This window comes from Dama dama, chromosome 33, assembly GCF_033118175.1.
Source record: "Dama dama isolate Ldn47 chromosome 33, ASM3311817v1, whole genome shotgun sequence".
In the NCBI taxonomy this organism is placed as follows: domain Eukaryota; kingdom Metazoa; phylum Chordata; class Mammalia; order Artiodactyla; family Cervidae; genus Dama; species Dama dama.
Window position 1 is genome coordinate 7,696,771 of NC_083713.1, and position 13,268 is coordinate 7,710,038.

The 13,268-nt window shown below is 37.1% G+C and overlaps 1 protein-coding gene across 7 annotated transcripts in view; it reads left to right on the forward strand.

Annotated features, from left to right (window-relative positions):
- The window catches only part of WDR33 (WD repeat domain 33), a 119,174-nt gene that overhangs the window by 70,363 nt on the left and 35,543 nt on the right, over positions 1-13,268 (forward strand). The window contains exon 8 of one of the 7 annotated variants that reach the window (XM_061135477.1): positions 1,641-6,516. The exons of the other annotated variants lie outside the window; for them this stretch is intronic. Within the exon in view, the coding sequence (XP_060991460.1) occupies positions 1,641-1,660 (20 nt within the window). The 3' untranslated portion in view covers positions 1,661-6,516. Of the gene's footprint in view, positions 1-1,640; positions 6,517-13,268 lie in introns of those variants that run through there. 7 annotated transcript variants of the gene reach the window in all.

Below are 13,268 nucleotides of genomic sequence, written 5' to 3' on the forward strand. Positions count from 1 at the left end.
TTTCCTTATTTTGAGGAAGTGTTTATTGAAGGCTCTTTTCCCCCTGCTCCCCTGAACAGACTGGATCATGGTATGTTTTCCTACATAAATAATTATGTGGGTATATCATGAGAGGGAAGAAGCAAATTGTTTGAAGAAATTGGTATAGTAGGATCCTGAAATATTCATTTAGTACAGTCCATTCATATTTTACAGTATCGTTTTAGGTTTTTATACTGAGCTTTGTTCTAACTCTGTACTTATTTAAAATATTGCACATGTGTTCCAAAAACTTGTTGAAAATAGATCTTGGCTTTCTTGGGATGCAGGGCTGCACACTGTTACAGTCATTCTGTGTGTTTTTTTTTGTTTTTTTTTTTCTCATTCTGTGTTTTAACTAAGAGTCAAGAGTAATTTCCAGACATTCTTTTGTGTATAAAGATTCCAATTTTTTGACAGCAACAAATCACTATGACTTGTCATCTAGGCAGTCAGTTTTTATCTTTGCATTTAGTAAATATTCTGTAATTGTGTGCTTCAGTTTGAGTGAGGCTTAAGTTTCTGTTTGCTGGTGAATTAGTTGCCCTTTAGAGCTCGGCTAACCAAGATTTTTATAGTTTTTAAAATTAAAATTCAGAACATTGGAAAGAGCTGATGAAAGTAAAGGTATAATATGCTTTTGGCATCTTCATTTTCAGTGGGTAGATCCTTTAATAAAAATATAATTAAAATATGGTACAATTAAAATATGGTATCACCACAAGTAAGTTGTTTGCCAGTGAAGGAGGTTAAGTACCAAATCATATTTTTTCATAGTCGCTTTCTTCCTTTACTCACTTTTATTGTATATCTGAAAGCCATCTTAAAATTTGATTTAAATCAAGATGTTGGGAATTTCTAAGAAGCACCTACAGTGCTATGATCTGTTTAGTTATAAGAGACTAAGAATTTCTATTTAAAGGAAGAAATGGTAGTTTCTTGGTCATTTATCCTTTTTTTAACAGATTGTATCATAAAATAATCTTAATTTGTCCAAAACACACTATTATGACTCAAAGTCAATCTGCTGAGGCTTCTTTTTTTTTTTTCTTTTCTAGTGAATATATTCTAATACAGTTCTCTCTGAGAGAACTTGACCTTCTTAGCCTGGTTCTAGAATGTCACGTTACTTGCATTATCCCAGTGAGGTGTATCCACTTTAATTTGATGTTTTTAACTGTTGAATTGGTTTCCAGGGAGCCCCAAGAAGGGCCCAGCAACCACAAGGCGCCTTTTTGCAGGGGCTGGTAGAGCTTCTCTGCCAGTGTGCAGCGCCGCGTGGGCGCAACCCTGCCCTGACTGTGCGTGCCTCTGCAGTTCTGACCAGGAGCCGTGTAGAGATCCAGGTTAGGTTATGCAACTTGAAAAGCGGCTGAGTTGCTGCTGTTTGAATTATAAGTATTCTGGCACGTTAAAACAGTTAGGAGATACTGAGGGAAATCAGCATGAATGCAGACCAAAGAGTACTAAAGTGAAAGTTGCTCAGTCGTGTCTGACTCTCTGCGACCCCATGTACACAGGCCATGGAATTCTCTAGGCCGTAATACTGGAGAGGGTAGCCTTTCGCTTCTCCAGGGGATCCTCCCAACCCAGGGATCAAACCCAGGTCTCCCGCATTGCAGGTGGATTCTTTACCAGGTAATTCCCAAGCCACAAGGGAAGCCCAAGAATCCTGGAGCGGGTAGCCTATCCCTTGTCCAGCAGATCGTCCTGACCCAGGAAGCAAACCAGGGTCTCCTGCATGGCAGGCGGATTCTCTACCAGCTGAGCCACCGGGGAAGCACAGAGAGTGCTAAGGAGACCCAAGCGACTCCACAGCTGGAGCTCAGTGTTTTATCTGCAGCAGGACCTCCTTACGTGAAACACAAGTGATTTGTCTTACCAGGAGTCTCCAAAGGTGAGAGTGGGTGGTCTCAGTCCTATAAACCCTACTGATTGCTTTCTAAAAATAAATAGTTTTAACTCTTACTCTTCTGAAATGAAATTTATTGATAATAACCCATACATATAAAACTTTTTAAAAAAAGGCACCAGTGCAAATCCAAACAGACTCTGAGAAGAAAAGTCTTTACAGAATGCTCGTTAAGGGACATTACTGTTTCCATTGAAAACCAGTGGTTTAGAATAGAAATAGGTCATGCTAAAACAACCCTAGTGTTAGAGAATTACCAGAGGGGGAGATAAAGGAATTGTTTCAAACCGTAGTCAGTCTTTTGAATTAATCTGTAGGTCATGGTAGATCGTGGCGTTATAGCTGCATGACTGACTGGTATCTCCAAAAAAGTTCATTGGATGTTTGTTATCTGTGAGGCATGTTTGCAGAAATTGCTATAAGATCCTTTACTTGGCCTCTCTCCTTTTTAATATGTTTTATTAAAGATGACTTTTGCAAGTTAACAGGTGATTCACAACTATAAGCAGAAATTCTCCTCTGGAGAGAATCTCTTGAATCTTACCATATTCAGAAGATAGTGTCATGTTAAATTTAGTGAATAGAAAATTATTGTATAAGATCTTAAATAGAGATAAATGTAAAGTTCTGTATTTAGGTTTTCTGTCTCAATTCTGGAGTTTACTAGATTGGTATATGAGAGTTCATATAAAAATAACCATGGGTTTTAGCTGATAAGTGTGAATTCTTGAGGTGTCATGCCATCCCTCACTTGTAAAAAATGGATGTTTCAGAATGATACGTGTGTGTGTGTGTGTGTGTGTGTGTGTGTGTGTGTGTGTGTGTCTGTGTGTTTAGTCTCTTAAGTCGTGTGCAACTTTTTTGTGACCCCATGGACTGGAGCCCACTAGGCTTCTCTGTCCAAGGGATTTCCCAGGTGATGGGGCATAGCTATCATGGGAGATGATTAGAATGGAGAAGGATCTGGAAATCATGAGGAAAGGTACAGGGAAGTTTAGTATTCAACTTGGATAAGAGAATCTGAAGAAAAAGTTTTGTCATCTTCAAATATTTAAAGGCTTGTATGGGAGTAGGATTGGATTTATTGTATATAGCTCTAGAATAACAGGGATAGGGAGAAAATTAGGACATCATCATGTGTGCTAAGTCACTTCAGAAGTGTCCAGCTCTGCAGCCCTAAGGACCCTTTGCCACCTGCTAGGCCCCTGTGTCCATAGGACTCTCCGGGCAAGTGTACTGGAGTGGGTTGCCATGCCCTCCTCCAGGGAATCCTCCCACCCCCCAGGGACTGAACTTGGCTCTCTTACGGCTCCTGCATTGGCAGGCTGTTTCTTTACCGGTAGTGTCAGCTGGGAAGCCCTAGGACTTTATATTTGGAGTTAATTATGGAATTTTTTTTTTTTTTAGAAAGATAAGATAATGGGTTATTATGTAACCTATTAGGCTTTCCTTTGCTGAGATTTTGCCATGGTTAGCTTCGCCAGCTGTTAGGGAGATTTTAGAAGGCACTGCTTTTTCAGGTGGATGGTTCTATTTGAAAATATTTAACCTGGATTAGATTGTCTGTTCCTGTAGTTTCTTGTTTTAAGGCAGACCCAAAAGCCTGAAAGTCAAGCGTGTGGATACATTCATTATCAAGGGTTAAAATGGGTAGGGTATGTATTTATACTTTCAAATCATTATACATACGTGTATACAGTAAAGTATACAAATCTTAAGTTTACAGTGTGAGTTAGTTTTACATACTTAAACATTCATCTCTAATCACCTCTTAGATCAGGATACAGAGTATTTTCAGCATTCTAATGATTCCTTCATTCTACTTTTCCCCCTAAGCCTTTTATTAAGTAGTTTAGACTGTCAAAGATATTTTCATTAAATTATTTTTCCTTTTTCCCCACTATTTATTTTGTCAATTTGTGGTTTCTGTTATCTCACCTTCTCTTGTACAGCTTTCTTAATTTCCTTTCCTTGATTTGTTTCTGTAGCCTTTTGAAAATGTCTTTTTAATTTTTCTGATTTTACTAGTTTTTCATTTTTACTAATTTTTTATTTACTAGTTTCCTATTACATAACAAAACTTAGTTTATAAAGAGATAGTATTGTGTAGTACCACAATCACAGGCTCTGGAATCTGAATGTTGGTCACAGTTTTAGCTGTTAGCAGCTGTGTGAGTCACATTGCTTTGGTATGTCCTCGTGTGTATAATGGGGATTAATAATAGTGCTGACCTTACTAAGCTGTGAGAAGTAAATGGGTTAATTCAGAGGAAGCACTTAACTAGTGCCATAACAAGTGTTCAGTGAATGCTGTCAAGCTTCAAAGCTAATTTCAGAACCTGTTTCCCTAGCTCTGCCTAGTTAAGGACAAAAATGGCTGTTTCAGAAGTGTATTTTACTTTTCTTGTTAAATGTTTTTCAACCATTGTCATTGGTGTTTCAGTAGTACAGGTTTTATTTACAGGTCATTCGTAAATAGGAGTACTTGTTTAAACACAGTTGTCGTGATTTTCTAATGTTTTCAGGTATAAAAAACTCAGCACTTAGAATTGGGTTTTTTAGGATCTCCTATGGAAACATTTAAGGGAGTCCCAGGGGGCTCAATGGTAAAGAATCTGCCTGCCAGTGAAGGAGACACAGAAGACTCAGGTTCAACCCCTGGGTCAAGGAAGATCCCCTGGAGGAGGAAATAGCAACCCACTTCAGTATTATTTCCAGAAGAATCCCATGGACAGAGGAGCCTGGTGAGGTACAGTCTGTGGCATTGCAAAGAGTCAGATGCGACTGAGCACGAACACATGGAAACACTTCAAGCTTCTGTTTTGTTAGATGAATTGAGTATCTAATGACTACTCACTGTTCAAGATGCGTGCTGGATTCTTCTGCTGATACACGGCATGATCTTGACATTTAAGCCGCATTTTCAACATTTCCCTAGTTCTTTTATTTCTTCAGATATTTTGTAAATTGGCCTAGTCCCATGGTGAACCAGTTCAGAGTGCTGAATAACTGAAAAATAACTGAAGTTATTCAGTCTTCACAGTTTATCACATTGCAGTAGACTGTGGTAATTGGTGTCTAAAGACAGCTTCATCAAGACAGCATTTATTTTTCTCTGGGGAAAGGACAGGTTTTTTATGTATTTACCAGATTGATCATGATTTTAAACTTCAGACTCCACTTAGCAATGTAATAAAGTTGGGCAAGCTAGTGATAGCCCTAGTAAAATGTTATTTTTTGGTCATCTTTAATGAGTAATGTGACCAGCAGTAAGTTAGAAGTCTTGGGGAAAGAATATTCCACATATTTTTTTGTCACAGTAGACAAAACTTAAATACAGAAACCTCGTGTCATCTGCTTGGGCTTCCTGATCATGCTCTGTCCCTGTCCTGTCCAGCTTGGCAGGTGACAGCAGACTGGCTGGGTAAGGCTTGGTTGCTGGGTAGGAGCGAAGTCTTCACACATGGTGGAGCAGATAGATACGGGCCCAGCTGGTAAAGTGAGCAAACAGGATGATGTCATAGGACATATTAGAAGTTAAAGAGCTTTGTGAGTTCCATGATTTGTCAATGTAAATCCTGCTTCTCTCTTGGGGTCGTATAGTACGGTGCTCACTTGTAATGTTCTCTGTAGGCCCTGTGGTGTTCTCTCCCAGTTAATGCCTGTACTGTGGGCCTTCCCTAGTGACTCAGACGGTAAAGAGTCTGTCCACAGTGTGGGAGTTTGATTTTGATCCCTGGTTTGGGAAGATCCCCTGAAGAAGGAAATGGCAACCCATTCCAGTATTCTTGCCTGGAAAATCCCATGGAACAAGGAGTCTGGTAGGCTACAGTTCATGGGTTGCAAAAAGTCAGACATGACTGAGCCACTAATGCTGGATAGTAGGCCCTGAATGTTTTGAAATACTTCAACCAAAAGTTTGGTGTTTTTAACATTTTACATATTTTTTGTGATGGTCAAATCAGGTCATTTTATTTAGTTCTCAGAGATTTATGGAAACTACTTGATTTACATAGTTTTCAAGTGGCTTATTATCAATCTAATTTTTGAGGATTATTTTTAGTTTTACAGATTTAATGTTTTAATATATCATATAAATATAAATCACCAGTGGTGTTCTGGGTAAAAATAAAAGGTTTATTAAAACAATATTCAAGAGTATATGCTAGGCAAGTTATTTGGGTTATTAAATTCTAGCAGAAACATCATTAAATGTTATATAAATGTTACTATAAATAACCTTTTCAATTAGGTGTTTTAAATGTAGTTTATTCCTTTATATTTTGCACCACATTTTTAAAAAGGAAAATTTTCTGTCCTCCCACCATGAACAAATAAGATGATGACACAGTTTTGATTTTGGGAATTGGATATTAGAGATTGAAGCCTGTGGTATTAAAAGACTCACTATGTTTGAGGAGAATTTCAGTCCTGGTGGAGGCTCGCCAAAGACTGTGATAATTGAAAGAGACAAGGCTTGGCACTGTTGTTAAGGTCTAGACTGTAAAAAGAATAGTAGTCAGTATTGTGATGTTTCCTTCATCATCATTTTACAGTCACATTTGAATAAATGTGTTAAAATCCAATGGGTGAGTAATCCACATTTCTTGAAAGAATTAAATTTAGAAGAGATTTACAGAGGAGGTTGGATTTAGTGGAACAGTCAGCCTTCTTGGATTACTTCTAATACTCTGGTACAAATGTTGGTGAAAGGATATAAAACTAAATAAAATGTAACATGCATATTTACCAATATTCCCTAAACATTGTGGACTCATTTACCATGTGTTTCCTTTTCCTAGGGAGTCCACAAGTTTCCTTTTCCTACTGTAAGTTACACTGGCATTACATGCTTTTGAACATTTTTTTATTGATATATAGAAGTTGTGTTTTTTAACTGCAGGATCCCATCAAATAAGTTTAAATCATTGCTTGTCCTGCTTGTTGAATAACTGGGTTTTCATGCCTTGGAAAAAGTAAATCCGACAAGGGAAATCAGATTTTAACGTATGTAGCACACAGATAGAGGGCAGTGGTGGTGAAAGTGTTTTTTCTCAACCATAATGCCCACACGGTGCATGTTCCTAAGGAATGATGTGCCTTTGATGACAGTGACTTTCATGTTTGAGATCTCAAGACTGAAGTTCCTGACATGTCTTCTGTGGCCAGGAAGGACACAGTAGACACTTAGGGAACTGCGTGCATTTACCTCTGTCCACAACCCTAGACACAATAATCTTCCAGTTTTATCTGGAAAGTAAGTAATGGGTGATTTTTTTTTTTTTGTTTTGGTATATAGGGCTTTTTTTTTTTTTTGAAAAGATTTTATAGTTGACAAATTAAAAGATATTTTCTGTTTTTTTCTTTGATCCAGAAACTTCTTTTTTATTATTATTATCTTCAGGTTCTTTAAGACTTAATAGTTTTCAACTTTTGTGTTAAACATATAGTTACGAATAGATTAACTTTAAAATATTTTTTGACAGAATCCTCATTTTAGTGTTTGTAGTAGATTTGTTTCTATTATAGAAGCTTGTTTATTCTAAGTTGGCAGATTAATTCTTGCGAAAATAACATTCAGCTGTGAAGTGAGAGTTTTTCGCACATTTTAAAAAATCTTTCAGTTGAGAAAGTACATATTAAAATCTTCATTTTCTTCTCATAGCTAACCTGTTATCCAGATTTTCCCAGTAGTTATGATGAGCACTGTTGTTTAAAAAAAGGCAAGCAAGAGTTATTTTCTTTCACCTTTTCCTTATATACCTTTGGTTTTATTATTGCTGTGTATTTCTGTGGGATCCTTGGTTTTAAACTACTTTTGAATCTGGATGTACTTGCGCATGCCTCCACTTGAAATGACTCTTGTTAAACTCCTGTTCGTTCTCCTAATCAGCTTGGCTAGACGGGTTTCTCCTATGCCTTCTCAGTATGACTGGTGGTAATGCTTTTTGTCTGAATTCTTCAACACATTTTAGCATGGTTTTGACATTAAAAGCAAAATGGAAGAAATCTTACACCAAAATCATCCAAAGTGACTTTCCTTGTGATTAATGAAATGAGTATTAATAAGCCATGTTTTAGAGTCATTTTGTAACCCTAGAAGACTTAGTCTGTTTTTATTCTGCAATTAGAATTGACAAGTATACCTGCAGTCAGAGACCACCAGAAACATACCTGTAGTTTAACAAGTTGTATTTATTACTCGTCACGGCAAAGAACATAGGCATTAGGGAATAAGAGGATCTTATAAAGATTATATTATAGACTTTGGACTGGATCATTAGGACGAGGGTTAAAGGATGTGAGGGCTGTCACTCTTTTAGCATAAGAAAGATGTTTGGTATTTTGTGGTTTGTGCAGGACCTTATTTTTGTCTCACCTCATGATGATCTCAGAATGACTTAATTTAATATAGATGTTTAGTGAGATTGTCCAACAGAACAGAATGGTTTAGCTGTAATTGTCAGAGCAGTTTGTAGTAACACTGAGGCTTAGTTGTGGGCATCAGATTAGTTCTCAGAGGAAGTGACTGCTCTGCCCCACCGCCCCCTGCCTCCCGCCCTCCATAGCTTTTAAGTCCAAGTGGCCTTTCATTATGTAGGAACCAGCTGGGGGAGGCCAAGATTTAATAGCAGTGACATATTGGGTCTGTCACTTGAACAAGCTGCGGTGATATTGACAGGGATATTTTTATAAGACAGCAACTGGGAAGCTTGCCAGTTTTCAGCTGGTTATAAGTAGTCATAGGTTTCCCCCACTATCCTAAAGTAGGACACAGCTTATGAACAGATGTACAGAATAAATCGAGACAAAGCATGGATGCTCACAGTTGCAGTGCTCAGCTACCATGGCTTGATGCAGAGGTGCTGAGTGTAGTTCCTAAGGAAGGAGCTTGATGGCACCACTGCTGTTGTTCAGGGAGACCACTCTTCTATATTGGCTTTGCTGCGAAACTTGAATGCTTTTGCCTTTTTTGTAAAAGCAGAAATCCTCTTTGGATTTCCTTCTGTTAGCGTTTTTCACAAGTTGAGGGTCTGTTTCTAACCCTGTGTTGCACAGGCCCTATCATGCTGTTTTCCAACAGCATCAGTTTTTAATTAAGGTATGTACACTGTGTTTTTAGGTACACTGCTCTTATACACTTAATAGACCACAGTGTGTGTGAGCGTAAGCACTGGGAGACCAGAGGTTCATGTAGTTTGCTTTATTGTGGTGTTCTAGAACCAAACCCACAACATTTCTGAGGTATGCCTGTACTAATGTAGGTCTTTCATAAAAGTGAAGTGCTGTAAAGTGAACTTTGGAAAAGCAGGGGATACCTGTAGTGGGTAAAAACATGTTCATTTTAAGAAATAAAATGAATAAACTTTTATTAATCTCTCTGGGGATCCTAAGGGTTTACTCTACTAAATTTAGTGTCTCAGGATTAGTTTTTTGTACTTTAGGAGTTCTTTCTTTACATCTGGGAAGAGTCAACTGTCTATTTTCTATATTGTCTGTGTTAATACATAGCCATATACATCAAAGGGATTGTAAAGGTTTTTAAGACTTAACACTGTTTAGAACCTTACAATTAATAATTACAATAATTGTAAAATTCTTTATGAACTCTCAAGGCAAAAATAAAAGGACCATGTTTTTCATAACTCCACTCTAGTCATATTCATCGAAGGTCACTGAAAAGAAAACTATATGAACCTCTTTTTATATTTATTCATTTATTCATTTCTGTTTTCATGAGCAATACAAGTGATAGCTGGAGATTTTTGGTTTAAAAGCATCTATTTTAATATCTTCATATATATTCTAAAGTAAGCACTGCATTATTTTTCTTTCCTCTTCCAAGTCTTTTTTTAAATTATATTTTTTAATTGAAGGATAATTGCTTTATAGAATTTTATTGTTTTCTGTTAAACTTCAACAAGAATCAGCCATAGGTACACCCATGTCCCCTCCGTCCTGAACCTCGCCCCCATCTCCCTCCCCATCCACAGTTCTAGATGGTTAGAGAGTCCCTATTTGAGTTCCCTGTAAGCACTGCATTATTATAGTGCATAAAAAAGTATCCCCCTGATTCATGAGGTAGTTCTTACAGGTTTGTAATTTTAAAAGTGGTAACTTTTAAAACCAGATACTTTAGAACATTTGCTCATGCAAGTCTGGAGATAATCTTTTTAAAATCTGAAGGTCTTCAGAACAAAATTTGCCTCCTAGGAAACTGCAGAATATGCTTTTTCTGTTGTATTTTACCTTGAATAATAAACTGTGAGTATTTGCCTTAACACTGAATCATTTGGTAACACATTTATCATTTGGTAACAGCTTAGTAAGTTTTAATACTGGAAAAGTTAGATTTGTAATTAAGACTATTAAAAGTATAGAGCACATTTGGATAGTGTTACATGATAAGAGAATTCAAAATGTTTAGCTCCATTAGACAAGACACATTGTAGGTAAACTAGTCTCTTCATGTGATATTACTAGTTCTGCCATTGGTGTATAGAATTTTCCTGTAGATACGAAGAATATAATCACATTTTGTCATTAAAATCTTCATGCTAGCTTTGAAAAACCTTTAAGAAAGAATTTAGATCGCAAAACTTTTGACATCTTGATGCTTTTAGTAGAGCAGTAGAAGCATAAAAAATATGGTTGATCTGGACCAAGCTAAGGATGATAACTTTTCAAAATAAGGTTTTTTCTTAAAGACCATTAAACATCAAAAAATGAGTTTAAAAAAAATGTGTTTAATTGTGGTTTTAAACACTCTATAATGAACTATTATTTAGATTTTATTTAATAAGTACAGTAAATATTTTTGCATGGGAAAGAGTATTCCAGAGTTATCAGATTTCAAGATTGATAGGGAACTTACTATGGTACCATTTTTAATCTGTGTGTAAGTTACATGTAGATGCCAGAATATATCTCCTTGTAATTTAGGCACAAAGGTTTATGATATGTTCTCTTGATTTAAAGTAACCTTGATTTAAAGGTTTTATAATTTATCTGGGCAGCATCCCACTTTCATGATCCCCACAAAATTGACTCTTCCTGTTATTTACTGTAACCAGTAGATTTGCATTTATGTTTTCTTTGTAGCTATCCACCTACCAGAAGTACCAGAATAGTACAAGTATACTATGTCTTTTCATAGTCAATGATGTGTGCAAATCTTATTTGTAATGTAATTTTTTTCTATAAAAAACAGAGGGGTAAATTCTCTGGTTTGTGTATTGTTACCTTTAAAATATAGGAGAATATAGTGTAATTGCTATTTCCAGTGGTTAAGGGACAAGGAAGAAGAAATCATTAATGTTACTGAACCTCCTTCTAGCTGTTCCAAAATTCTGGGTACAGTTGCAGTTTCTACTTGGGCAGTCTTTGTTTTTCCTCCAGAGTACCTTAAACATTACTCACTTGAGAGCAGCAGGTGTGGCTTTGAATCCCAGCTCTGCAGCTGGGCAAGTCAGTCTCTTCTGTATGCGTTTCCTCCTCCGTCAAGTGGGGCTGATGACACCTACCTCACAGGGTTGTTGTGAGGGTCCCAGAAGCACACGGAAGGCACTTCTCATGTTGTAGGCTTGACACAAATGTTTGTCGCTTAGATCATGCATGTACTAGGAAAGGTGGGAAAAGCATGGAGGATGTAAAGAACGTCACATTTAAGTTAATTTGGTTTACGAGGAGGTTAAAATTGATTAGGAAAGATATTATAAAGCGTTTGTTTATGAGGCGATTACTAGATCAAGAAATGGGATGGGTTATATAAGATTATCCTATTTTGGTAGTGATTCTTAGGTTTAGAAGTGTCATTGATACAATTAATTGTATTGTAAGCCATATTTAAATAAATAACATTCTACTGAAATGGAAGTATGACTTATTTTTTGAAGCTTCATTTATATAAGTCCTCATCCTTTATTTCCGCTGTCATCTTAGAACCACAGCACTACCTTAGCAGTTGTTCACTCCCATTATTCCCCATGCACTGTCTCCAAAGTCCTGTTCTTTCCCTTTTTTTGGTTGCTTGTTTGGGTTTTGGATAGGTACTACATTTGAATCCTTCCTGAGAATCACTGGGCTTCCCTGGTAGCTAAGCTGATAAAAGAATCCGCCTGCAATGCAGGAGACCCTGGTTCGATTCCTGGGTCAGCAAGATCCCCTGGAGAAGGGATAGGCTACGCATCTACTCCAGTATCCTTGGGCTTCTCTGGTGGCTCAGCTCGTAAAGAATCCTCCTGCAATGTGGGAGACCTGGGTTTGATCTCTGGGTTGGGAAGATCACCCGGAGAAGGGACCAGCTACCCACTCCAGTATTCTGGCCTAGAGAATTCCATGGACTGTATAGTCCATGGGGTTGCAAAGACTCAGACACGAATCACTAGCTGGTTTTTTGAGTTCTGGCTAGGTAAATTTATATTTGGTGAATATATAAAATATACTGAGATATTCCATAGATACAGCAGAATATTTTTTCCCAACCTTATTACTGCTAGGTTTATAATATCTTGAAAAAAATATAAAGGCCAAAAAAATGATACATCTCTGTGGTGTGAGTTATTTGAGCATTTTAAATAGACGTTTTACTTTAGATCGAAATCACATTCTCCAGTTTTAGAGATGTTTATATAAGTAGCAATGTGGTCACATTATAAGTCCTTATTCTGTTTTTCTTTAGTCTTTGATTTTCTGCTTTTATTTTTGCATTTTCTGAAAATTAGTAGTAAATGAAAAGTCATTCTTCAAGCACAGTAAGGTTGAGAAACCTTCATTCTGCCACATTACTTTTATTTGTGTTTGGTGTGATGGCTGAAGCTGAGAATTAAATACCAGAAACTTGAGAACTGCGTGGTCCCACACTCTTCACCATCACACTGGTCCCATAGAGGACAGACAGGCAGTGTTGCTGCAGATACCTGCTAACCAACATTTTCTCTCTGGGAAACACTGATGACACGACTTAGTGTGGTTGACTGGCAAAGAAATCCATAAACTGTGGTTGTGCATATACACAAATGTGTTCAAAATACAATCAAGAGACTGGAGCCCACTATCAGTATTTACCTTTTAAGAGATGTCCTCAGTAGTTAAAATGGGTTTATGTTGACTTTTCCACATCTTGTCCTGTCACCAGAAAGATTACAAATGATGAATACAAATTCAGGCTGACTTCATAACACTTACTGAACCTACATGTGGATATCATTTGCAACCTTGGCTTCGTTCACAGCACCATTCCCTAACCAACCAGGCTGAAGACCACATGCAACATTAAGATGCATTTTTTTCATCAGTCATGCATGGCAACAAGTATATTCTGTGTAACACATGGAGG